Source organism: Mastomys coucha, unplaced genomic scaffold (genome assembly GCF_008632895.1).
Source record: "Mastomys coucha isolate ucsf_1 unplaced genomic scaffold, UCSF_Mcou_1 pScaffold15, whole genome shotgun sequence".
Lineage (NCBI taxonomy): Eukaryota > Metazoa > Chordata > Mammalia > Rodentia > Muridae > Mastomys > Mastomys coucha.
In genome coordinates, this window is record NW_022196897.1 from 120985108 (window position 1) to 121009844 (window position 24737).

Here is a 24737-nt window from a genome sequence, read left to right on the forward strand (position 1 = left end):
AAAAAAAAAAAAAAAAAAAAAAGTAAAAAAGTTGTGTTATTTGTAGATATTGACACGGCTATATTTTCCTTACCACCATTGTTCATTTATTTTGCCTCTACAGTCAACATCATAATGCTTTGAGCATCCTTAGCCTCATGCCTGTAAGCCAGATTCCAGAAGACAGACTTACCCAATCAAAGGCTATGCACTTTGTCCTTTTTCTTTCTTTGCTCCTTGTTAATTTGTTTTTGTCTTAAAATACTTTGGGGATTTCTTTTTTAATATAAAGAGGTACTTGTAACATAAAATAAGTGTAAGTAAAAGATTGTCTCCCAGAGACGCAGGGGCGGCTTTGGGCAATCAGGTCTTAATCCTGTATCCAGACTGATCTTGAACTCTTGCCCAGGTGACCCTCTGGCTCAGGTCTGGGAAGCCAAGACTACAGCTCCGGCTTCTGCCACAGCACACAGTTAATGCTGTCTGCCTGGCAAGTAAACATGCTGGGTTCAGACCTCTTGGAGCCTAGTAAGTTAACAGCTTTTCCTGCAGAACACTGGAAAAACCAGTTTCTGAGGCTCTGCCCAGCTTCACTTAGGGGTCATTTGTAGCACAAAAATCTACAGGAAGCAGCGAAAGGACCTGCTCTCCACATGATGACATGGGATGAACGGAAGATGGTAATAGAGACTGTCACCTCGCTCCACTGCTATCCCAGTCATGTCTAAGGAGGGGATCCCAAACCTTAGGCTTTCTGTCCTCAGATTAAAACAGAACCTAAGTGAAAGGAAAGTGCCTGGTGTGGGCTTTGGGGCCCATTCTGTCTTCAAATGTGACAAAGCAGTAGCTGTCTTCACAACTGCACCTGAACCCAGCTGTAAGGATCAGGCACCTGCCACAGGGAGACCAGCCCCTAAAGGGCTACCAGGGGGAAACACACTCACCCCTGGGTGGGCACACCTGTTTTCCTTCCTACAGCTAAGACCAGATTACTGCCCAGTGTTGGAAAATGTCGTCGGACTAACAAATATCATTTTGTTTGACTGCCGACGATAAAAAGTCAGAAACACTTGCATAAAAAAATTTCAGTTTCTGGGTGTTGTTGTTGTTGCTGCTGTTGTCTGTTTCTTTCTTTTTGTTTTTATTTTCTTGAAAAACCAGAATATGACAAGCCTGAGCTAGAACCCCACTCATGGCACCACGTTTAGTTGGGTCTCATCTTCTCTAGTCCCACTCCTCTTCCTGTCTTACACAGCCTGCTTCTCACACTCATCTGACTTTCTTAGCCCATGTAATCAACAGTCCTTGAGCTGTACTAACTCCAGTTGGATGGGGCTTATACATATGTGTGTGTGTGTGTATGTGTATGTATGTGTATACATATATACATATATATACATGTATATACATATATACATATATATACATATACATACACACATATATACATATATGTGTATATATATTTAAATACATATATACTTAACAAGGAACAAATCACTAGTTCACAAGAAAAATAAAAGAAAAATTTCTAACTTGACATCTAATAGTAAATACAATTTTTAAATTAGCTTATTAATAATTGAATGACTTTTCTAAAGAATAGCATATATGGCATTTCATCTAAATTGTAAGGCAGTGACCTAGTTTAGAATGCAATAAAAATCTATTTCTACCTCATGATAAGAGAAGTCCAGGATAGTTATGACTTAGTCACAATTAGGTCAATGATTACAAACTATTAAGCATCATTATTCAAATTAAATTATAAAGATTAAGTCTTTACAGGAATCATATTACCAACATCCTTAAAAAGTGTTGGCTGATTGTTTGGCATTTCCTCATATTTCTTTTTCTTTTTAATAATGAGGATGATGATGATTATGACGATGAATCATTCTGAAATCGCATAGTGTCTTACACAACATCTTAGGATTGACTGTTTGCTAGGTCAGGTCCAACACACCCATAGTTGCAGATCCACCTATCAAACCTAAATAAAAACAGTCGTCCTCTGTGGCCACCGTGCACACCCCTGTGCTGTTCTTCTTTTCCTTGGTTTGCTTGGAACTGAAACTAATCACAAGTGTGCTGGATTGAAGGTTGTGAACTGATGGAGGCGGCTGCTGGTAAGGCAGCACATCTGTCTCAGAGTGGGATGTCACTCTGCCAAACAACTGAGCTGCTACGCAAACCATGTTTTCTTCTGAATTGTTGGGGCAGTGAGGGATGAAAGGACAAGTGTTTTCCTGTCTATGATTCTGAAATGCTTTTTTGTTTTTTTTTTGAGCCAAAGAACATGGGTCCATGTTCATGGTGTCCTTGTTCCATCAGAATTCAGTGTATTTTGGAAGCTGAGGGCACTCCTCTCCATTGATCCAATAGAACTCTTGTGTTCTCTCTCCTCTCCCTCTCCCTCTCTCTCTCTCTCTCTCTCTCTCTCTCTCTCTCTCTCTCTCTCTCTCTCTCTTTCTCTCTCTCTCTCTCTTTCTCTCTCTCTCTTTCTCCCTCCTTCTCTCCCTCCCTTCTTTCCTCCCTCTCTCTCTCCATATATATTTTTTCTTCTTGTATTTTTTTGGAGAGGGGAGAAAGTTGATTTTGAATACCCAGGCTGAACCTTTTTTTTTTTTTTTTCACATTCCATCTGTTGGGAGATGTCTTTCAGCAAGATCCAGAATTCACTATCGGCCGTCCTTCCAGTCCACTGCTTTTTAGAACTTGTAACAATTTTTATTTGGAAAGGTGATGCATTGTATATACCATACAACATTTCAGGAAGGCCTGGATCATACCCTACAGAAATTAACCTTTCTGCAATATAGTGCAGAGGGGCGAGCACAGGAAGGAGAGACCACACGAGGACCACAAATAACTGTCATTCCTGCTGAGTTTGTCATAGACTTACCAGAACTTTCTGCATTTCAAAAGTTCGGGAGTTTTAGAGTTGCAGAGCTCATTACACACAGATACAGAGAGTAAATAGCTGAGAGTTGGCAGACCAACTCTGACCTAAAGAGATAGTGAAGGAATTGAACTATTAGATACTGTCAAATGGCTAGCAGTGTCCCGAAAAGAGGTTCAGACTCACCAGGGCAGTAGCCCTGAGGACCGACTTCACAGTGGAAGGTCCTCAGAGTCAAGGCCAACCCTGAGAGGCTTCACCTGTTGTTTCAGATGGAGGATATAGAGCCAGGATGTGGCCAAAGTAGAATTGGGGCCTTAAAGAGAAGATAATTAGCATAAGTTCTGAGAGCTAGCTATCACAGTATTGTATCATGCAGAACAGCATGCAGAATGCAGAGGCCAGGTCCACCCGACCTCCCCATCAAGAGTCAAGGCCAAGCCCTCACAGTCTGTGCACATCAGAAGGCAGACAAGCACGAAAATCATTTTCAGACCTTAAGAATTTTCTGGGTTTTGTTTGTTTGTATTTTGTTTTTTAAACTCACTGTATAGCTAAGGTTAGCCTTGTACCCATGGTGATCCTCCTGCCTCATCCACCCAGGTGCTGTTAAAAGGAGTAGCCTCAAGGCTAATAAAGGGCAGCAAAGGAACATTGTCTTTAGGATATTTTAAATCCAGAGTTTTTACTGGGCTCAGCCCTCACTGCTCCGAGCACCCTCACCTCTGCGTGAGAAAGTGCTTTACAACCACTTTATAGCTAAGGCAGCTGTGTAAGTCTGTGTGTGAAGAGTTCCTTGACATTAAAAAGGTCTTGCAATTTTCCAAGGCATAAAACAAATAAAATAGAAGGCATTTAAAAGACACTTTAGCACTTTAAAAGACAAATAAAATGGCAGTGAGAAAGGAAATAAGGAAGTGATTTTAAAAAAGAACTCACAGCAAAAGTTAATGTGCGTGAGTGGGGCTCATTTGCAAAAAAAAAAAAAAAAAAAAAAAAAAAAAAAAAAAAAAAAAAAAAAAAAAAAAAAAAACAACAACTCACCAAGCATCTTTTTAAAGCAGCAGTTCTCAATTTGTGGCTCCTGACCCCTTCGGTGGTCAAATGACTTTTCACAGGGGTGGTATGTTAGATGTCCTGTGTATCAGATATTTACACTACAATTCATAACAGTAGCAAAATTACAGTCATAAAGTCGTAATGGAATAATTTTATAGGAGGAACTGTGTTCAACAGTCTTGGCATAAGAAAGGTTGAGAACCCTTGTTTTAAAGGCACCAATGGACTTAAGGTATTGGGAGAGGGTTTGCTTAGTATGCATGAGGTCCTATTAAAAAAAAACAAAAAACAAATTACTAATTGAATAAACAAACTAGAAACACTCAGTTTCCCCACCTCAAGCTGAAGCCCTGCTGTTGACGTTACTCAATCCCTGAGCGTAAGACTCTCAATCATTATGTACTACTTCTATAAACTTTTCCAAGTATGTGTGAGTGTGTTTAGAGTTGAGTTTATTTGTCCTCGTCCAAGTCCTTAAGCTTGTTGTGCCACACGATCACAACTTGATTTTCAACTGGCAACAAATGGTATGTCCTACTAAGCGTTATTCATCTGCACTGTGGCTGACTGGCATCCTAAGTCCATTTGTCCTTACTGTGCCCTTCACACATCTCTGAGCAGGAATGTCTGTATGGGTGAGTTGAGAAATATAAACGACCTCAACCTTTTTCCTCTCTCGATGTCTCTCAGCTGCAGATGGAGCTGGAGCAAGAGTACCAAGACAAGTTCAAAAGACTGCCCCTGGAGATTCTGGAGTTTGTACAGGAAGCCATGAAAGGGAAGATCAGTGAAGACAGCAATCATGGCTCTGCCCCTCCCTCCCTGGCCTCAGACGCTGCAAAGGTGAACCTCAAGTCTCCCTCCAGTGAGGAGATAGAAGGAGAGAACCCAGGAAGAGAGTTTGATACTCCTCTGTGACGTCCCTGCCAGACCTTCCAGATGTGCACGGCTGCTTGAGCTCCAGCGGACTTCTAATGACAAAGATCACTGCCCAGGCCATCTTCCTGAGAAACATCCCTTAGCCTGAAATCCACACCAAAGGGAGAGTTCCAGAAGGATCCCGGTGAAGGTCCCATACCCTGGTCCCATGTGTCATGTGGAAACTATTGCCAGTTTTAGAGAGAAGGGTGCATGTACGCAGGATTTTTCTTTTTGTTTCAATAGTAAATAAAAAGCAGGCAGCTCCCAGGCTCCATGGAATATGTAATGAAGGACAATGTCTTCTTTGAAGGAAACTAGAGCTCGTGTCTTTATTTGAAGCCCTGGTGTACAGTATTTCAAAGTAAAAGAAGTAGTTTGAGAAGTGCGCAGCACCATTTAACACTATGGAACATTCCACTTTGAGCATTGTCTCCCTACCTGCCCCGCAATTCCATGTTTTCAAGTTAACGTGTAGAGTGAATTGTTTCATCCTTTGCTTTGCAGGCACTGGTGGCTTGCCGTTTGCTAATTTATTTATCACAGAGGCATTTGTATTTGCTATTGACATGGCTTTATTAGATACCATAGTGACTCATATAAGCTGGTTTCTTTTATAAAATGAAGAAAAAAAATCACATGATTGTATCATTTCCCAGTGAAGCCATTTCACGATTAGCAATATGGGTTGTATATTTGGCTGCACGCCTTTGGGTATCTATCTATCAGTTGTTGACCTGAAGCTATTAAACAGCTACAACAGGTCTGGTCTGTTGAGTCGGGATTCCCACCAGACTGAACAGGATCCAGTGGGCTATTTTATTGTCAGATATTTTTTGTGGTTCATTTATTTTTACTGTAGAAAGGAAGATAGAATATTTATCTAAATGTACATGTATAAATGATACACATTATCTCCATGTATATAGTACATGTATGCACCCAGCCATATAAGTGCACACACATACATACGCATGAGTGTAAATGTGTGTTTATTAATTGGCAGTGACCCAAATCTCTTCCATAAGATTTAAAAAGCAAGTTCAGGGATACATGGACAGAGAAGAAATGGGTCAAATATATGTTATATGGACAATTAAATTATATGGAAATGCTAAGAATCAGTTTATGGAGTCATTGATGCAACTTGAGGTAGTCTTAGAATTTAGAAAATGAATTTACTAAAAAATTTTGGAGGATCAAAAATTGGATTTTAAGTGTCAGACTTTGAACTTGTTTTAATGGTCAGAATATGCAAAAAAGGCATAGGAAATAGAGTGCAAATGTATTACTACTATCTTCAATAAATTTTAACTGAATAATTTCAAATTTATTCTGATAGTAATAAAGCTCTGGTTATATTTTAGTTTGTATATTTACTTGACTTAGTTATGTCTTTTTTAATTCTTATTTTATTCTAAGGAGAATAAGAAAAACAAATTATATCATGTTAAAGCTAATAAAATCATTTGTTAAAAGGTCTTAAGAAATAATATTATATAGAAAAAATATGGTTTAGAGAGTGGGACAAAGAACATTAAAGCCCAGCAATGACAATGCCCATGGCTTCATTTTATTTTAAAGTGAACCTGTCTGCTTATAGTTTAGCAAAGCAAATGACAATTATGTACTGAAATTTTGTGTTTTAAGAATTTAATATTTTTCTGGAAGTGATTTTATTTAACTTTAAGCAATAACTAGGACCATAATTAAGTTTTAATCAAAATGAAGGCTTGCTTCAAACACCATGAAAGTGTTTGATACACACACACAAACACACACACACACACACACACACACACACACCTACTGAGACACAATGGGGAAATCACATCCCTTTCAGAGATGATTGTATTTTATGTGAAGGATCAAGAGTGTTAATTAGTCACTTACTAAAGCTTACCTTCCACTGAAGAGATCTCTGTGAACCATTCAACTTTTGCACTTTGAAGGAAAGGCATTACTCCGAAGGAAGTGAGAATGGTCCAAATGGAATGCTGCATTTTACAAACACAGTCACAGACTGTTAGAAATTGGAGAAGAGTGAATGGATAACAGGATTCGAAACCCAACACAGTGGTGGTTATTGCAGAATACTGGATTTCATCATAGTCCGTGTAGTGACTGAAGTTGAACAACCTTGACTTTCAAATCCTGTTTTGGTAGTTGGACTTCATTACCTTGGTGATTCTAGTCATTTTACAATGTTTTGTATCTGCTCATTTACTGTAATCACATTTTTTATATCTGTACAGTGACACTTTTTGCAGTTGTGGGGTAGTGTGTAACACTGTGCATCTTGCATCATCAAAACTACTACCGTGATACTATCCATTGATAATATTAATATTACTTGAAAATAGACAAAGGTAAAGAAAAGGAGTCTATATGATGTGCAGTTTTGTGCCTTTATGTACTTGCCTTGTTCTTCGTTGAATGTGTGGAATTCTGTACTGTGGTTTTTCCTATAGTAGAGAGTAGACTCATGCATTAAAGTAGGCTGCATCCCTGACACCTTTAAACTACTGAGAATTAATGTGGTTGGGCCATGTAAATCAGTGTTCCAAGTTCTAATGACATGCCATGTGCTTCGGGTTTTAACATTTCAGTACCATCAGACATTAATTAATACTCCTGTAATAGATAAGCTGTCATTAATTAAGTTACAAAAGAAAGAGCCATTGCTTGCATTCCTTTGAATTTAATGTCGCCCTAGTGCACTGTGTAAATACTGTTCGTAATGGATTGAGCATTGTGATTCCCACCTTTTAAGAAAAGAGAGAGAGCGTGCAAAGTATTTGATGCTCTTAAAAATGTACATATCTGGGTTCTTCTATCTCAAGTTATTTAAAATGCATAATTCACATTTTTGTAATCATTCTATGCAATTTTGTGGCATGATGTTTCTTCCACTTGTAATTTTATGTGCTTTCATCACACAAAAGTTGTCCAAAGGAAACAATAAAAATTTCTTAACACAGTCCAGCCGGACCTTCTTAGAGTCACAGCCCACTCTACAGGGAGGTCAGTGGCAACAAACATAATGTCAGTCATCAGAGTATAAGGCCCACCTTACACAACACACCAGTGCCGAGGCAGACTAGACTCTGTGGTGCAGAAGGCACAGCTGTGACTGCAGTCATATCACCTGCACCCTCCAGGAGCGGCTTGTCACTTGGTACTCCCCCCATGATGGAGACTCTTCTTCCTTTCTCTGCCATCCCTTTCTTTCTCCCTTTCTTCCTAACCTAAGAAAGGCAAAGCAAATGAGTTTTGACAGATCATGGAAATGAGAAGAACGGATGGTGCACCTTACAAGCTTTCTAATGAAATATGTAGTTTGCAACAATGGTTGGAAAGGGAATGTGCATGTGAGTTCTTTGTCTGTGTCATGAAGGCACCCCAAGTGCAGCATCCCAGTTATCTATTGCTGTGCAGTAGGTGACACCAAATGATCTCTTGTCTGTCGTAGACTTAGGGTACAGAGGCAGAAATTAAAATAGAACAAGGTTGAGAATGACCTGCCTCTGTCTACCTGCAATGCCTGGGGAAGAGCCTTGGGGCTTGACTTTAGACACCCGTATATGGAGTGATCCATCAGCTGAAAGACTCTGGGGCTCTAGGCTAGAAGACCATAGTGCCCTCACTGTAGCCTGAGCTTTCTTACAATGAAGTAGCTGGAATCCAATAGTAAGCCTTCTGAGACAGCCACAAAAAATGGTGAAACATCTCTACAACTACACGTAGAAATCATGTGTGCTCTTGCACACTCTGTACACTGGTGCTGTTACAAACTCTTTCCCAGATTCAACAGTGAGGAGCCAATGCAGGTACACCCTATGTAGGCCAGAGTTTTGGTCCCTGAAGAACATAAGAGTTAGTCAAGAAAAAAAAATTAACTGTAACCACAAAGCTGTCTTTCTTTAGCCAATACAGTCTGCATATGCACTGTGCATCCAACAGAATATGGCATTCCAACCCCTTTGTTTTCTCCACCAGTGAAAAGAGAACTATTATTCTAATTACCCAAGGCAGAACATTGACATTGATGGTTTGTCTTGGTTGTTGTTGTGTAGTTGTTGTTTTAGAGGTTTGTTTTTTTTTTTAATTTGATTCAGCATTTCATGTACTCAGGCTAGCCTCAAGCTCCCTATGTGAGGGAGGATAGGCTCGAATGCCTCATCATCCTGCTTCCACCTGACAAGTGCTAGGATTATAATCCAAGGGGTGTACCAGACATCAAACCAAGGGTTTTGTGCATGCTGGGGCAAGCACTACCAACAAAGCTACATTCCCACACCCACCATTATTTTTGATATATCTTCTCCCTTATCCCATCACCAAGAAATTTGCAATCCAGGATAGTCAGTTTTGATTGACTCATGGTAACTCATGCTTGTTTGCTTTCTGTCACTGTACCCATTCATGAGTGGAGCCACCATCACTGCCCACTTGCCCAAGTTCTCATTGTCAGTCATGTAACCCTTTCCCCATGCTATAACTTGACTAGCACTGTCAAAGTCCAAAGGAGATGGAAAACCTTTAAATGATCTCTGCTATCTCCAGGATAATCCCCCAGTGGATGTCTGAGATCTCGAACTAGGTACTTCCACCAGACACACCAAGTTAGCAGTGTCCTATACATCTCCTTCTACCCTGAGGCACCATCTCACTCAATGGGCTCCAAATGCTCTTCCCTAAACTCCTAAAGTATCCCTCTTTCTCCCTCTCTTAAATACCTCTCTCTCAGGCAGATGCTGTGCCTCACCATATGTACTCAGTGGACTATTAGTATTGTGTTTGTGGTGAATATGTTAATTTGTTCAGCTAGCTATTATCTCAAAGGTAAAAGAAAAGCAAACAACTCCTATCTTAATAGGAGACAACATCCACTCAAACTTCAATGCTTCTCTACTTCCTGAGATAGCAACATGTTAAAATACAATGAGCAAAGTGACTAGAATCTGTGTCACTGTGGATACTTTATTTATTGGTGATCAAAACATGTGTTAATCCCACGGTGCCTTTGAGTCAAGGCAGTAACTTTCCATCACAATAGTTTCTGGTGGAGGAAGGTCAGTCTCTGGTTACTAGGTTCTGAGACTGGTTAGAAAAATTGTGTTCATTTTGCATCTCAGAGGTACCAGCCAGCCTCTTTGTCTCAAGAAAAATGGAGCCTCCCCCATTTTTATTTCCTATTTTTATTGACAATAGATTGATTTCTCACTTAACATATCCTGATTGTGGTTTCTGCTCCTCCCAGTTCTTCTCTACCTCCCCTTCCATCCCAATCCACTGCATTTCTGTCTCTTACTAGAAAAGAATGGACTTCTAAGAGGTAATAATAAAATGCAATAAAACACAATAAGATAAGACAACTGTCATGTCAAAGCTTGACAACACAAACCAACAGAAAGAAAAGAATCCAAGAGACTGCCTAAGATTCAAAGACCCACTCATTGGCACATTCAATAATCCCTTTAAAAACATTAAACTGGAAGCCACAATAGATAGACAGAGGACCTGGTACAGCACTGTGCAGGTCCTATGCATGCTCCCTCAGTCTCTCTGAATTTGTATGAGCTTTGCTCATGTTGATTTAGAGTGCCTTGTTTTCATGGTGTCCTCCATTCCCTCTAGCTCTTAAGTTCTTTCATCTCCTTCTTCCAAGAGGTTCCTTGAGTTCTGAGGGAAGGGATTTAATGGAGAAATTACATTTAAGACTGAGTGTTCCAAAGTCTCTCTCAGCATAATGTCTATCTGTATTTGTTCCTATCTCCTGCAGGAGGAAGCTGCTCTGATGATGGGTGAACATGGCACTGATCTATGAGTGTAGCAGAATATCATTAGGAGTCATTTTATCACTACTTTCTTTTAAAGACTAGTGGTATTTGGTTTTCCTGTAAATCCCTGGACTATCTAGTCTCCACTTTATGAACACCCAAGCAATATTGAGTATGGGCTCTATCTCATGAAGTATGCTTTATGTAAATCAGGTATTGGTTGGTTACTCCCATAAGCTATGTGCCATAATTACCCTAGCAATCTTGCAAACAGGACACCACTGTAGATCAAAACATTTGTGGCTGTCTTGGTGTTTCCTCTGCTCTTAATGTGCAGAATACATTCCTGTACCAAACACACTAGAACATAGGGATAAAGGCTCTATGTAGTCAGCAGCTGGACTTCTCCATGTTCACTGAGTTCTGTAAGTGTTGTCTTCAGCAATAGGACCATGCTGTCAATTTGTGGACAGAAACCTATAGTCTTTGCAGCAGTCTTGAATGTTTTGGGAGCCTTTGCAGCAGTCTTGAATGTTTGGGGATTCCTACAGTACCCTTTCAGACAACAACTCAGTTAAATGTAACCCAATCCTAGTACTGGAAGCTTTGTTTGGTGACAAGAGATGGCCAGCTGAGATTCTGAGTCCCCCATTATTTGATGATTTCATTTAGATTGTCTTCATATGTTTATATACTTTAGGAAATTTCTACTTTATTAGGTTTCCATACTAGCCCTCAAATGCCCCTTAATTTTAGCTGTCTCTCCCTATATTCTGTCCTCTATACCTCTCCACTTGATCTTCCTGTTCCAGTCCCCCCATAATTATCTATGCTACTTCCCTTTCCCAGTGAGGTCTACCTGTATCCTGTAGTCTCTAACTCTATACCTACCCTCTATGATTCTATGGATTATATCTTGGTTATCATTGACTTATCAGCTAATATCCACATATAAGCAAATACATATCATATCTGTCTTTCTGAGTCTAGGTTACCTCATTCAGGATGATTTTTTTTCTTGTTCCATCCATTTGCCTGTGAATTTTACAATGCCATTTTTTTTAAACTGCTGAATAATACTGAATTGTAAATGTGCCACACTTTCTTTATCTATTCTTCTGTTGAAGGACATATAGGTTGTTTCCAATTTCTGACTATTATGGATGGAGCAGCAATAAACATGGTTGAGCATGTAAGTACTTTGTTGTATGATAAATCATCCTTTGGGTATATGCCCAAAAGCTGGATCTTGAGGTAGTTCAATTCCCATCTTCCTGAGGAACTGCCACACTGATTTCCATAGTGGATGCATAAGTTTGCACTCCAACTACCAATGGATGAATGTTCCCTTACTCCACATTCTTGCCAGCGTGTACTGTCACTAGTTTTATTGATCGTAACCATCCTGGTAGGTCTTTTCTTGATTTTTATTTCCTTGATGACTAAGGATGTTAAGCATTTAAGGATGTTAAGTGTTTCTCAGACATTTGAGTTTCCTCTATTGAGAATCCTCTGTTTTGATATGTATCCCATTTTAAACTGGATTATTTGTTTTCTTGATATTTAGCTTCCTGAGTTCTTTATGTATTTTGGATATTAGTCCATTATTGGATGTGTAGTTGATAAAAATCTTTTCCCATTTTGTAGGCTGTGCTTTGTCAGAATTACAGTGTCTTTTGCCATGCAGAAGTGCCTGAGTTTTGGGATATCTCATTTATTAATTGTTGGTCTTAGTGCCTGTATTAATGGTGTTCTGTACAGAAAGTCTTTTTCTTGTAAAATGAATTTAGCTCATTCCCCACTTCTCTTCTATCAGGTTCAGTGTATCTAGTTTGATGTTGAGGACTTTGATTCATTTGTTGACTTTTGTGCAGGGTGATAATTATAAATCTTCATGGATTCTTCTTCTACATGCAGTCATCCAGTTTGACCAGCACCATTTGTTGAAGGTGCTATCTTTTTCCAAGTGTGTGTTTCTGGCTTCTTTATCAAAAACAGGTGTCCATGGGTGTTGGATTCATATCTGGGCATTCAATTCAATCCCATTGACCTATATATTTTTGTGCCAATACCATGCTCTTTTTATTACTATAGCTTTGTGGTACTACTTGAAATCAATAATGGTGATATCACAAACAGTTCTTTTACTATTCGGGATTGTTATAGATATTCTAGGGGTTTTTTTCACATGAATCTGAAAATTGTCTTTTCAAGATCTGTGAAGAACTGTGTTGAAATTTTGATGAAGTTTTCATTGAATCTGTAGATTGTTGTTGGCAGAATGACCATTTTTACTAAAGTAATCTTTCCTATACAGGAGCATTGAAGATCTTTCCATCTTCTTGATATCTTCAATTTATTTCTTCAATGACTTGAGGTGTTTTTTTTGTTAATCATACAATTCTTTTACTTACTTGGTTAGATTTACCTCGATACTTTATATTTTTTGACACTGTTGTATAAGGTGTTTCTTCTCCTGATTTCGTTCTCACTATGTCATTTGTATACAGAAAATCAAATGAGATTTTAAATTAATTTTGTGTCCAGCTCCTTTGCTAAAAGTGTTTATTAGCTGTGTAGGAGTTTCCTAGTAGAATTTTTGGGTCACTTATGTGTACTATTCTATTATCTGCAAATAAAGATACATCAACTTCCTCCTTTCTCATTTGTATCCCCTTGATCTCCTTCAGTTATGTTATTGCTATAGCTAAGACTTCAAGTTCTATATTGAAGGGGTATTTAATGAGTGGACAACCTTGTCTCATTCATGATTTTAGTGGAATTGTTTTTGGTTTTTGGTTTCTTTCCATTTAAGTTGATGTTGACTATGGGCTTGCTGTAAACTGCCCTTATTTTTTTGAGATCCCTTGTATCCCTAAACTCACCAAAACTTTTATCATGGAGGGATGTTGGACTTTGTCAAAGGTCAGAAGCCCTTCTTACCCAGTGATATTGTGTCCAGTCACTTCATCCCCCTGTGAATATTCTTTTTCTAATAATATCTTTACTGTGATTCATATACCATAATGTTCACCTTTTCATAGTACACACTTCATTGGTTTTTAGTGTAGTTGCTGAGTTTCTCATTAACCATTATTCCTAACTCCATGTATTTCTTTCACCCCAAAAGAAATTTGATGCCCATGAGCAGTCTCTTCCTGGTATCTCTCCATTTTCTTCTCTCACAAGCCACTAGAAACCAATTATCTACTTTATATCTCACTGGATATTTCTTTTCTGCACATGTCACACAACTAGATTCTATAATTGTGTTCTAGTGTCTGGTTGCTTTTATTTAGCATAGAGTTTTCATGGGTTATATAAAGTTGTAGCATGTATCTAAGGCTTCATTTTTTAACAGTTGAACAATATTTCACCGGGGGTACATGTCATGTTAAAGATTTTCATTAACTGTTTCTTACTTATGTGTATGTGTGTTTGCTACATGTGTGCAGTCACATCAGATTCCTGGAAGCTGGAGGTATAGATGATTGTTAGCTTCTACCAGAGGTGGGTCCTAAGAACCTAACTCAAGTCCTCTGGGAGAGAAGGAAATGGCTCTCAACTACAAAGCCAAATCAGCCACTTGGGTTTACATTTTCTTCCTTCACACCTGAATGGCAGGTAGTTTGGTTCTACCTTCTAGTTACTACAAATTGTGCTGTCAGGGGCATTTGGATAATTGTCTGTGTGCATTCTCTGTTGTCATGTGTGTGTATACCAAGTAGTGGAGAGACCGAGTCGAAGTGTTAACTTTATGTTTTACTATTTAGGATCTATCTACCAAACTGTCTTCCAAAGTGGATGAGGCCATGCTTGCTTTGCTTTCTTGCGTTCTGTCTTTGTAGTCAACACCACAGTATCAACATGAAGTGTTTCACTGTGGCTTTCATTTGCATCAAAGTGACTGATGATGTTAGACCTTACAATTGCTTGAACATCTTTGAAGAAATATCTATTCAAATCACTTATCTGTTTTTAATTGTGTTGAAATTTGTTTTAAAATTGGGGTCCGCTTTCTTGAATTTGACCCAAGTCTCGGTTATGCTTGTCCATCCCAAAATATTATCTAGAAAAAGCTCTCCTAGTGGGCATCCTTCTTGAAGCTGATAAAAAGAAGTAGATACTTAAGTAAATAATCCTGATAATTCTCTCTCTTTTTTTAATTCTTTGAAAATATCATACATGTACACAACATATCTTACTCATAAGTACTCCTACTAGTTCCTTTGAACTCTGACTTATATCCCCTCTGAAAACATGTCACACACATATTCTTAAAAAAAAAAAAATAACCCACTGATTTCAGTTAATGCTGCCCGGTTGAGTATGGTTGTGGTGTCAGCTTATAGGGCATAGGCTGGCTTCCCATGGTCACTTTCCAAAGGCAAGTGACTCTCCGTCCCCAGCAGCCATCAACAGCCAATAGCGCCTCAGCAAAGACTGGGGACTCAGTGCCTAGTCCATGCTTGAAATGAAAACTTACTTCATCTTGTATGCATCTTATGCAGGTAACTAGAGCTACTGTGAGCTTGTGTGTATGGCACTCTTGGCATTGCCCAAAGGACAGCACTTAACCACACTCTTCTTCATCCATGGTGTTTCCTGAGCCTCAAAGGAGATAGGGGCATAAATGCAGAGCTGCCATCTACAGTTGAACACTTACAGGACCTTACTCTCAGGCAGGCAGCCTCTGCCTACAGCAAAAGGAAGCCTCTCTGACCACTTGGAAACATCACAAATCTGTGGATTTACAAAGTCATTGTCTATATTTTTTCTAATGAAATATCAGAAGTTTATTTCCTCAGATTTTTCTTTTTTCTCTTACAAACAAGGTGCATAGTACTTGGTAAATTCACTATGGTTTCATTTTTTTTTCCTATGGGAGGAAATTTAATTACAGAAAAGTGAATGGAAATATTGATTAAATGTCTTTTAAAAGTTAAAGTGCATTGCATAACATGTTACCCAATTTCCACTGTCAAGAAATTCAAGCTGCTAATAAGAGATGTCCTAATAACAAAGAAAAGGAATCTTGACAAACTACCATTTCTTGTCAAATATGAAAGTGCATCCTGCTTCAGAAAAAGAAAAAAAGAACCTTAGGATCAAACAAGTGACACAATTTCCTTCCTTCTTTTCTATAATGGCTACCTGCTTTATGAGAACCTAAGGCTGCATGTAAGTTTATTGAAAAACCAACATCCATTTCCAGCATCATTGTATTCAAAGCAACAATAGCCCAACAATAGCCCAAGACTGGGAAAAATGACTGAAAAGAAGAGGTAAATGTGTACTGGTATCTCTATAGGAAAGGCCAGAAAGGATTTGATTCCTGATAGAGTCTCTTAAAACTACTTTCTGCATTTCTTTCTTTGTTGTATGTGATTACCACAGATAGAGGGCCTGCATCCCTCTTCTCCCCAATACTAATCTGTGCGGGCTTTTGTCTCCTCAGGCTTTATCTCTGGGTTTAGGTTCTTTTCTTTAGCCTTTCCAACAATCCTATAAGCTCTCCAAGATTATCATTTTTCTCTTTCCCAAATGTTCTAGTATCACCTAATTCAGACCCCCTAAAGCTGCACAATAAGAAGGCAGCAATAGAATCACCCAAAGAAGAACTTTAAATGCTCTGTGTACATTTCCCCAGACATACATCCAAACTAGGTACCAAGCACGGGTTCTGACATAGGATACAATGTCAGTTTCTTGGTAATAATCATGTCCAGATAAGCCCATTGTTACTCTCTCAGGTTACTCTCTCAAAATGTGTCAACCTCTGTCTCTACTCCAGCACAACGTAGAAGAAGGAAGAGATAGTTGTCCTTTCATCACTGAACACTATTGCTATGCAGGTGTGCATGGACACGCATGCATGCTTACGTACCCACCTCAGACTTAGATGAGGGTCTTCTACATCAACTGACATATTACATCTCTCAATCCTGTTAGAATTGCTTCCCTAGTTCCTCCCTCCCTTCATTCAGCAAAGGGCAACCCCTAAGCTTTCTAACCTAAGTGAAGCCCATGTTCCACACATGGTTTATTAGTCCAAGTCGCTGATTTAAGAAAGAAGGGTTTTTTTTTTTTTTTTACTAACTCTGTAAAATTAGGCAAGCTAGACTGACTCACAATACACTACAAGGGCCTTTTAAAATGACTCTTCCTTTCTTTCCTCTCTACTTTATGTAATTGAAAACATATATCACTGAACAAAAATTTGTTCAGTTCCAAATTCTGATTCTGTTTTTCCTTTATTCTAGTTTCTTAATGTGAGGCTGTGAAAGATATTTTGTCAAGCAAGTTATCTTGGTAAGCAACAGGACTCGGTTTCACTTGTCCTTTAAAAAGCTTTGTAAAGCATCTTTTAAACAGTTAACCCACCAAGACTTGGAGAATCTGGTCACTGACTGTGTGGGTTTCTGTCTGGTGTTAGCTCCATCACTTCCAATCTATTACAAACTTTGGCCAACCCCTTCCAGAGAATGAAAGAATCTTATAAGCAATATTTTATCAGGGGATTTCTTTATCCTGTCTCCCAATACATCAAGAAAAGTGCTATGGCATCTGTAACAGGCTTCCTGGTTTTTAACCTATAAAGGAGAAAAATAGGGATTATAATTCATCAGTTGTTAAATGTACAGCTGACCTTTGCCCAGTTATGAGACTCCACAGTGAAGATAATTTCAGTGTAGCTGGTTTTTAGGGAATAGGTCCAGGGTAGAGGCGTGGGGAGAAGTGGAACTGGACCGGGGATATTTGGAAAAGGCATCTTAACTGACACACTAGCAGAAAGGAGGGCTATTGCCCACAGATTAGCACATGTCCCAAGTTTAGAAGATGCTTTTCTATAGAGGGAGCATAGCCCAAGGAATCCTAGAATGGGGCCTCCCATAGGCACCCCACATCTAAATCCAGGACAACACTCCCAACATAAGAAGCTTGACATCTTTAAAATCTCAAATGTTATACTGCTTTACCCCCAAATATCTTCTCTACCTGACCTGTCAGTAATTGAAAATCCTGTGTCTTCCTGTGCTCCCCATCTCAGGGACTGATACAGTGAGGAGGATGTCTAGAGGTATGGAATCTGCTTCCCAGGGTTTTTCAGTCACTCAGAGGGATGCAAGGGACTCATACAATGGACACAAGGTTTAAATGAAGTGAAGTCACAATGGCCATTTTCTGAGGGAATTGTTCAAATTTGAGATTTAAAGAGCAGTAAGATTGCAATCACAAGAGAGCAATTTTTTCCTCCTCCTGTAAAGCACCAAGAAAATAATAGGAACCCAGAGAGGGTGTAATCAACATCAGCAAATAACTCTGAGATGGTGGCAAGAAATCCGTGTATCTTGATGTGGCCTGAAAATAACAGAAAAACTCCAGTGTTCCTGGGGCTGAGATAGAAGAAGCAAAGAAAACTACAGCTTATAAATGGACCAGAGCAATGGCAAGGCAGGGTAAGGAGGCTTGCATGAAAAAATGACATTAAAAGCCAAGATGCCCCACCTCCCCAAACCCTCAGTACTGCATCTTGACACTACTTAAGTGTCCTGGAACTGATTTGTAACTGAAAATAATCTACTGAGAAGTTCTGGGGTTTGGAGTTTTTTTGTTTGTTTGTTTTGTTTGTTTGTTTTTGCTTTTAGTCGATAAATATTCAAAAATGAACTGTTTAATTTTATAAAAGAATTCACACTCTGCCAAAGACTTCTGAACTATTGAAGATAATCACTTATACCACCACCCCCTCCCCTCACAAGACTTCTCTGTGGGGAAAAAATCACAGCAAGAAGATGGACTGGGGCCTTCAGAAAAACAGGCTGAAATCTCCACTCCCTAACCTAAGGGCATTTCCCATACCTAAATCCAGGACAAGAATTCTTCTGATGTAAGAAGCTTTATAATTTTAAAATATCAAATATTATAATGTTAATATAAACACTTATTTGGTATTCAAAATAAAGGGTTTTTCCAGGGAGAATTTATCATGAAGAAAAAGCTCCCTAATGTCCTTCTGTGGACCACTGATACTGAAATGTTGGTCAGAATGCCTTGCTCAATACCCAAATGTATTCGTTTTTACACTGGGCCTGAAGATGCAAACCTGTAATCACAGATATTCAGGAGGTTGAAGCAGGTCAGTCACAAGTTTAAGGCCTGCCAGGGCAACTTAATGAGACCATGTCTCAAAATTGAAAACTAAACTAAAGACAGTTCGGTGGTAAGGTACTTATTTAGTATGTATAATGTTCTAGACTGGGAGGGAAACTCCCTAAATCACTTACAACAAGAACAATGTTAAATGGAATTACTTGTGCTTTTACTGTATCCTAACATTGAACCTGTGGGGTACCAACATAATGGCTTGTTACACTCTCTGATGTAAGTGCACTCCTAGACTTAAATTTTTGTTTTTTGAGTCCTTCAAAATTGATGCTTTAGAATGCTTGGATAGACCAAATTGACCTCAGCTCTTTGCTTACATGCTTGCCAACCCTCCCGTAGATTCCAGCCCTGTGATGGCTCAGTATTGTATCCTTTCTTCCTTTCTGTTTTATCAAGCATAAGCTCGCTTCTGTCCAAGTTACTCAGATGTGGGTGTTTTGTTTCCTTTTGTTTGAAACATTTCAACTATTTTCTTAAGAACACCTTTGTGGCTACCCACCCCAAACCCTACAACTGGAAAACGTATTCTTTTTCCTGTCAATCTCCTGGGGAAAGTAGCTAATCAAAGTCTAAAAATGAAGTGGCCCGGGTGTTATTTGGGGATACTCTGCCCCCTTACTCACATATCTCAGTTGAAATAGCAATTAGAAAGACATCAGACAGAGACAGCAAAGATTCCTATACACTGAAGACCTTCAAGCTGTCAGATGTATGTATGATATCCTTGTGAGTTAAATTTAGCACCAAGAGCTCCAGTTTCTCTCTGAGACGTGTAAAAACTCATCTATCCTGACAGTTCCCTGTTGGCCGCACCTCTGAGAAGTCAATTATTCTCACCAAAGCCAATTTTAATTTATGCACCCTACATTGCCTCTGAATTTCTATGTGACTTTTTAATGTGAGTTTTAAATAGAAGATAGAATATCTACTTTAAGGACTACGCTTTTCTGGACAACAGTTGAAAACTCTGACCCTGAACCACAAAAAGTTTCCTAAGGTTTAACAGGTGTTTTTCCATTACCTAGCCTTCACTACGAGGTCAAAGATCAATTATTCTTTATCTACAGGGACTACAGTGGCACTAGGCCAGGCACAATGGATGGCAGGAAAGGTTAAATTAATTAACCTGTAGTTGATTGACTGCAAAAATGGCCTCCTGGTATGGTTTGATTGATAGATCGTGCAATCGAGAGGTAATGATTCTTCCTGTCTTTTTTTCCCTGCCCTTGGCCCCAGGCTGGCCTTAAAATGGGCTTTGGCTAGTCGATGAGATCACTCCATTCCAGTTGCTACACAAGGGGACTGCAGCACCACCATGAGAACAGCCTTACCTTAACCTGTGGATGGACAAGACATATTTCTAAGCTGAGCTGACCTCATTTTCCAAGCCAAAACAAAACAAAAACAAACAAACAAACAAACAAAAAAACAAAAAAACACCAGATGGAGAATGGAGCCAACCAAGATTATCTAAGCCATCTAGCTAATTGACCAGCATCTGGCACCAATGGGTTACTGCCCTCACCTAGGTCAGCCATGCTAGCCCAAAGTGACCAGAAAAAAATTGTTGATTTTAGCCACTAAGCCGTGGTATGATTCAGACAGTACTAACTGGTATGAACTTTTGATTGTAAGCCTACTTGAAGGAGCTTGAGGAAAGAGGAAATCATGTGCCAGCATTTCTAACATCCTCTGTTGTGAGCTTTTTGGTCCTAAGCCTATTTTCCTCTCATGGTGCCGTAGACGTGAGATTCTTCTAAGTTTACTCCTGTGTGTTATATTCTGCTCTAACATAAATACATATGTTCCTAAAACCTATCACGATAGAGTTTGATTCTTTGACTTAGTTGAGCATTTACTGATTTTTTTTCTAAAACACATGTTTGTACCTTAAGCACTGAAAATTCTATAAAGGCGAGTTGATGTGTTTGTTATGTCTCCACTCTAAAGAGTCTCTGAAAGTATATTTTTAGAACAAAACATCCTATCCAGTGTCTTCTGTGCTTTTTGTCTTGACATTTTAGACTGAAAGTAGAAGTCAAACAAACAAATCTATAAAAACCAGCATCCCAGATCTCCAGTAAGATAGCAGAGCAGAAGCCACGTCCAAGCAAGCCGGTGATCATAGTAGGCCACACGGAAGGACCATGCAGCCAAGGTACTTCTCATACAGCAAGCTGGGAAACACTGGCCCACTAGTAAAATTTTCCCCATAACAGGACTCAGCATTCACAGGCCCACAGCTGCTATCTGAGCCATATCCTATGGCCACAGGAACTCTGAAGCCTAGGGTGATGCCTCTTCTAATGGCCTACTAAAAGGACATCAGAGCAGGGACTAGCTCTGTGGTATAGCAAGTGTGAGACTTTATGTTCAATTCGCAGAGGCAGTAGGAACTAACAATCATACCATTGCCCCCCATTCATCCTCCAACTGTTCCGCATCCCATATCTCCTCCCCACCCCCTGTCTCCACGTGGATGTCCCCACCCCACCCCCACTCCACTTGACCTCTAAACTCCCTGTGGCCTCCAGTCTCTTGAGGGTTAGGTGCATCATCTCTGAATGAACAGACCCAGAAGTCCTCTACTGTATGTGTGTTGGGGGCCTCATATCAGCTGGTGTATGCTGTCTGTTTGGTGGTGCAGTGTTTGAGAGATCTGGGGGTTCCAGATTAATTGAGACTGCTGGTCCTCCTACAGGATTGCCCTTCTCCTCAGCTTCTTTCAGCCTTCCCTGATTCAACAACAGGGGTCAGCTGCCTCTGGCCATTGGTTGGGTGCAAATATCTGCATCTGACTCTTTCAACTGCTTGTTGGGTCTTTCAGAGAGCAGTGATGATAGGTCCCTTTTTGTGAGCTCTCCATAGCCTCAGTAATAGTGTCAGGCTTTGGGACATCCTCTTGATGTCCCAAAGTGGGATCCCACTATGGGCCTGGATTCTTACTGAAAACAATCCCTGGGACTTGCTGGCCTCAACCATCACAGCTGCTCACTCTTGCCCCAGCCATTACCAGTGTGCAGCTGTAGTAGGCCCTGCCCCTCGCTACCATCTATCCATACCATATTTTCAGAAGCTATCCCTGAGCCCACCCATCTCAGCTGCCCTACCCAAGCATCACCATCAATGGTCTCACACTGAACTTCATACAAGTGAAGCCCTGGGAATCTCAGAGTGAAGACTCCAGTGTGGGAAAACAAACCAGTACAGAACAGAACAAGATAAGGACCAAGAGCAGTGCTACAAAACTGACCAGGAGATCCCTGAGCTTGACAGCCAAGGAAAGCCATGCGCAGGGAAGTACGGAGCTGTGGATTCCATGCTCAGGTGGCACATCGGCCACATCCCTTCAGAGTGCTGCTATGGGAGCTTCACTCCATTATTCACAGATGGTAGGTTTGTATCTGGGGGGCAAGATAAGGACATCCGCTCAGGAAAGTCTACTAGGAAGCAGACTACCCCTACACAAGTCCTCAGTGAGAGGCACAGACGCTTAAGATGGCCGGGCCACTCCTCTCCCTCTGCCTGAACTGGTGCAAAGGAAAGGCTTAGCAGTGTGAGGAATCATAGCATCCCATTGAGAAAGAAACAACTGAACCGATATCTTCTATTTTAGGTTTTACTGCTTTGTGCATATCTGTCTCCAGATCTGCCCCAACCCCACTCTCTGTGTGCTTCCTCATTTGTTAGTTTGTACACATATTTTGGTTATGTGCTTTTTAATTTTTTTTTAACTTTGTCTTGTTTTCATTGTTTTTCTCTAATGTTTTAGTAGTTTGGTTTCTCCTAATTTTTTAATATAATGACTCATAACTTTGTATGTGAACTGTTATACCACAGTGCTTTAACTTCCTATTGCACCATGATATAGAACCTGATGACTGGGTCTCCCTTTCCTGAAGTAACAGAAACCCTTTCTCTTTCTTATATCTGTGAAAGAGTCTTCGTACATCCTCACACCTGCAGCCACGTGCTGTTCTCACCATCCTTTGACCACCCTACCCCACCCCTACCTTGCCTTCTATTCCGTCCATCTCAAACTTCAGCACTGACACCCTTTACTCTAAGTAATCTTGAAGCCTTACTTTCTCCAACTAGCACCCCAGTACCACAGTCTCTGACCCTTGACTGGGTCACAAGTGCAATGCCAAAGGCTAGACCAGAACTGACGATAATTAAGTGGGGGAGCAAGACCACTGAATCTTCCTGTTAAATAGGAGAAGAAAATTTACTTCCTAGGGAAAACCTGTTTCTAGAAAGACATGAAGAAAACAAAACAACAACAATTATAACTCAGTGTAGATGGATAACCAAAATGTGGCATGCATATACAATGGAATTTTATTCAGTTGTAAGGAAAAGGGAAATTATGAAATTTGCATAAAAATGGCTGGGACTGAAAAACATCATATTGTAAGTTAACCCAGGTCAAAAAGAGAAGCACTGCATGTTCCCATTCATGCACATTTAGATGGGAGTGTTTGTAGAAGCCTAGAAGCCAGAATAAAGTCCATGAGAAGGAAGAAAAATGAGATGATAAAATAATAGAACATACTTGGTGTGAAAATGGAAGCAGAAATACTGGGGGAAGAGAATGGCTTAAGAAGGAGCAGGGACAAAGAGATGAGGGCGAAGAAAGGATCAATGGAAAAATAAGGATGCATGCTGAGCCAGAGGAAACCTGATAGTGGATAAGCTATCAAAAATGGAAGTGCCCTGCATGGATGCATAAAACTGTTCCCAGAAAACATAGGTTGTTAAATCTCAGCACTAATAATGGGCTACCACACTGGCGTGAGTCGGGAAGCCCCCAAAGCCTCCCAAACAATACAGGGATTTGCCCACCACATGTAGATTGTTGAAGACATCATCTACTTTGGTCACTGGAAACCAAGATCGAAGACTCCTTCCTGCTGGCTAGCTTTTGGCTTTGCTGGAGAATGGGATGCAAGCTACTAGGGAGAATGGTCAAAAGTCATACTCAGCGTGTAACACTACAGACTGATCAGGCCAAGTTCCCACTGGTGCATTAATGGTAAATTAGTAATGAAATAACCAGCTACTCTTTGATTGGATTAGAGGCCCAGTCCACACAAGAGAAAAATCCACGTTTGCTACTTGTAAACCTCGCCAAAACCCTGTGACTGGGGGGGTCATAGGCCCTAGTCAGGAAAGTACTGGTATTGTTCTGCTAAATGAATGTGACTGATGTATCTATCAAATTGACACATAAATAATTATGTTTATATACATAGATTAATTCCACCATTGGCTTTGATCAGAGCAGCTCCCTTTAAAAAAAACACACATTGTTTTTTATTACTACAATTTGTATTAATTTGTATTGATTTCTGTTGATAGACAAATGGATGTCAATGTGATATTTTCATACCTATAAATAGTATGCAAATACATATATTATGTCTAGTATTACAATCTATAAATAGTATGTAACAATTGAATCCAAGCCCAAAAATTTACCCTTGTCTTGCATATGCCTACCCAACCTCTACTAACCATTATGATATAGTCAAGAAGCCTTTTCTTATTACTTTCCGCTCTATGAGAAAGAGCACACAGGACTTGTTTTCCTATGTTTGACTCATTTCACTTAATGTCCTCTGCTTTCACTTTTCACTTAAATAATAAAAATTATCTATGATGACTACACAATATTCCATTATATAGATATACCATGTTGTTATGCATTCACTAGTGGGCATCTAGACGAATTTCACATCTGAGCTCCTATGACAGTGTTGTGGACAGTAACCACAGACATACAGATTTAGTACATTGGTTTCATTGCCTTTGGATATATATCAGGAAAGGGATTCAGGAATAGCATGTGGTAGGCCTATTTTAGGTTCTTTTTTTTTTCTGTGAAGTTAATCTTTTTTATTTTCATTTTCTTTTTTTTTATTTTA

At 39.6% G+C, this 24737-nt stretch overlaps 1 protein-coding gene across 3 annotated transcripts in view; it reads left to right on the top strand.

Annotated features, from left to right (window-relative positions):
• The window catches only part of Plcb1 (phospholipase C beta 1), a 680822-nt gene extending 672984 nt beyond the window's left edge, over positions 1–7838 (top strand). For all 3 annotated transcript variants that reach the window (XM_031372013.1, XM_031372014.1, XM_031372016.1), the window contains one exon: positions 4631–7838. In XM_031372013.1, the coding sequence (XP_031227873.1) occupies positions 4631–4858 (228 nt within the window). In that variant the 3' untranslated portion in view covers positions 4859–7838. The remainder of the gene's footprint in view (positions 1–4630) is intronic.
• The last annotated feature ends 16899 nt before the right edge of the window (positions 7839–24737 follow it).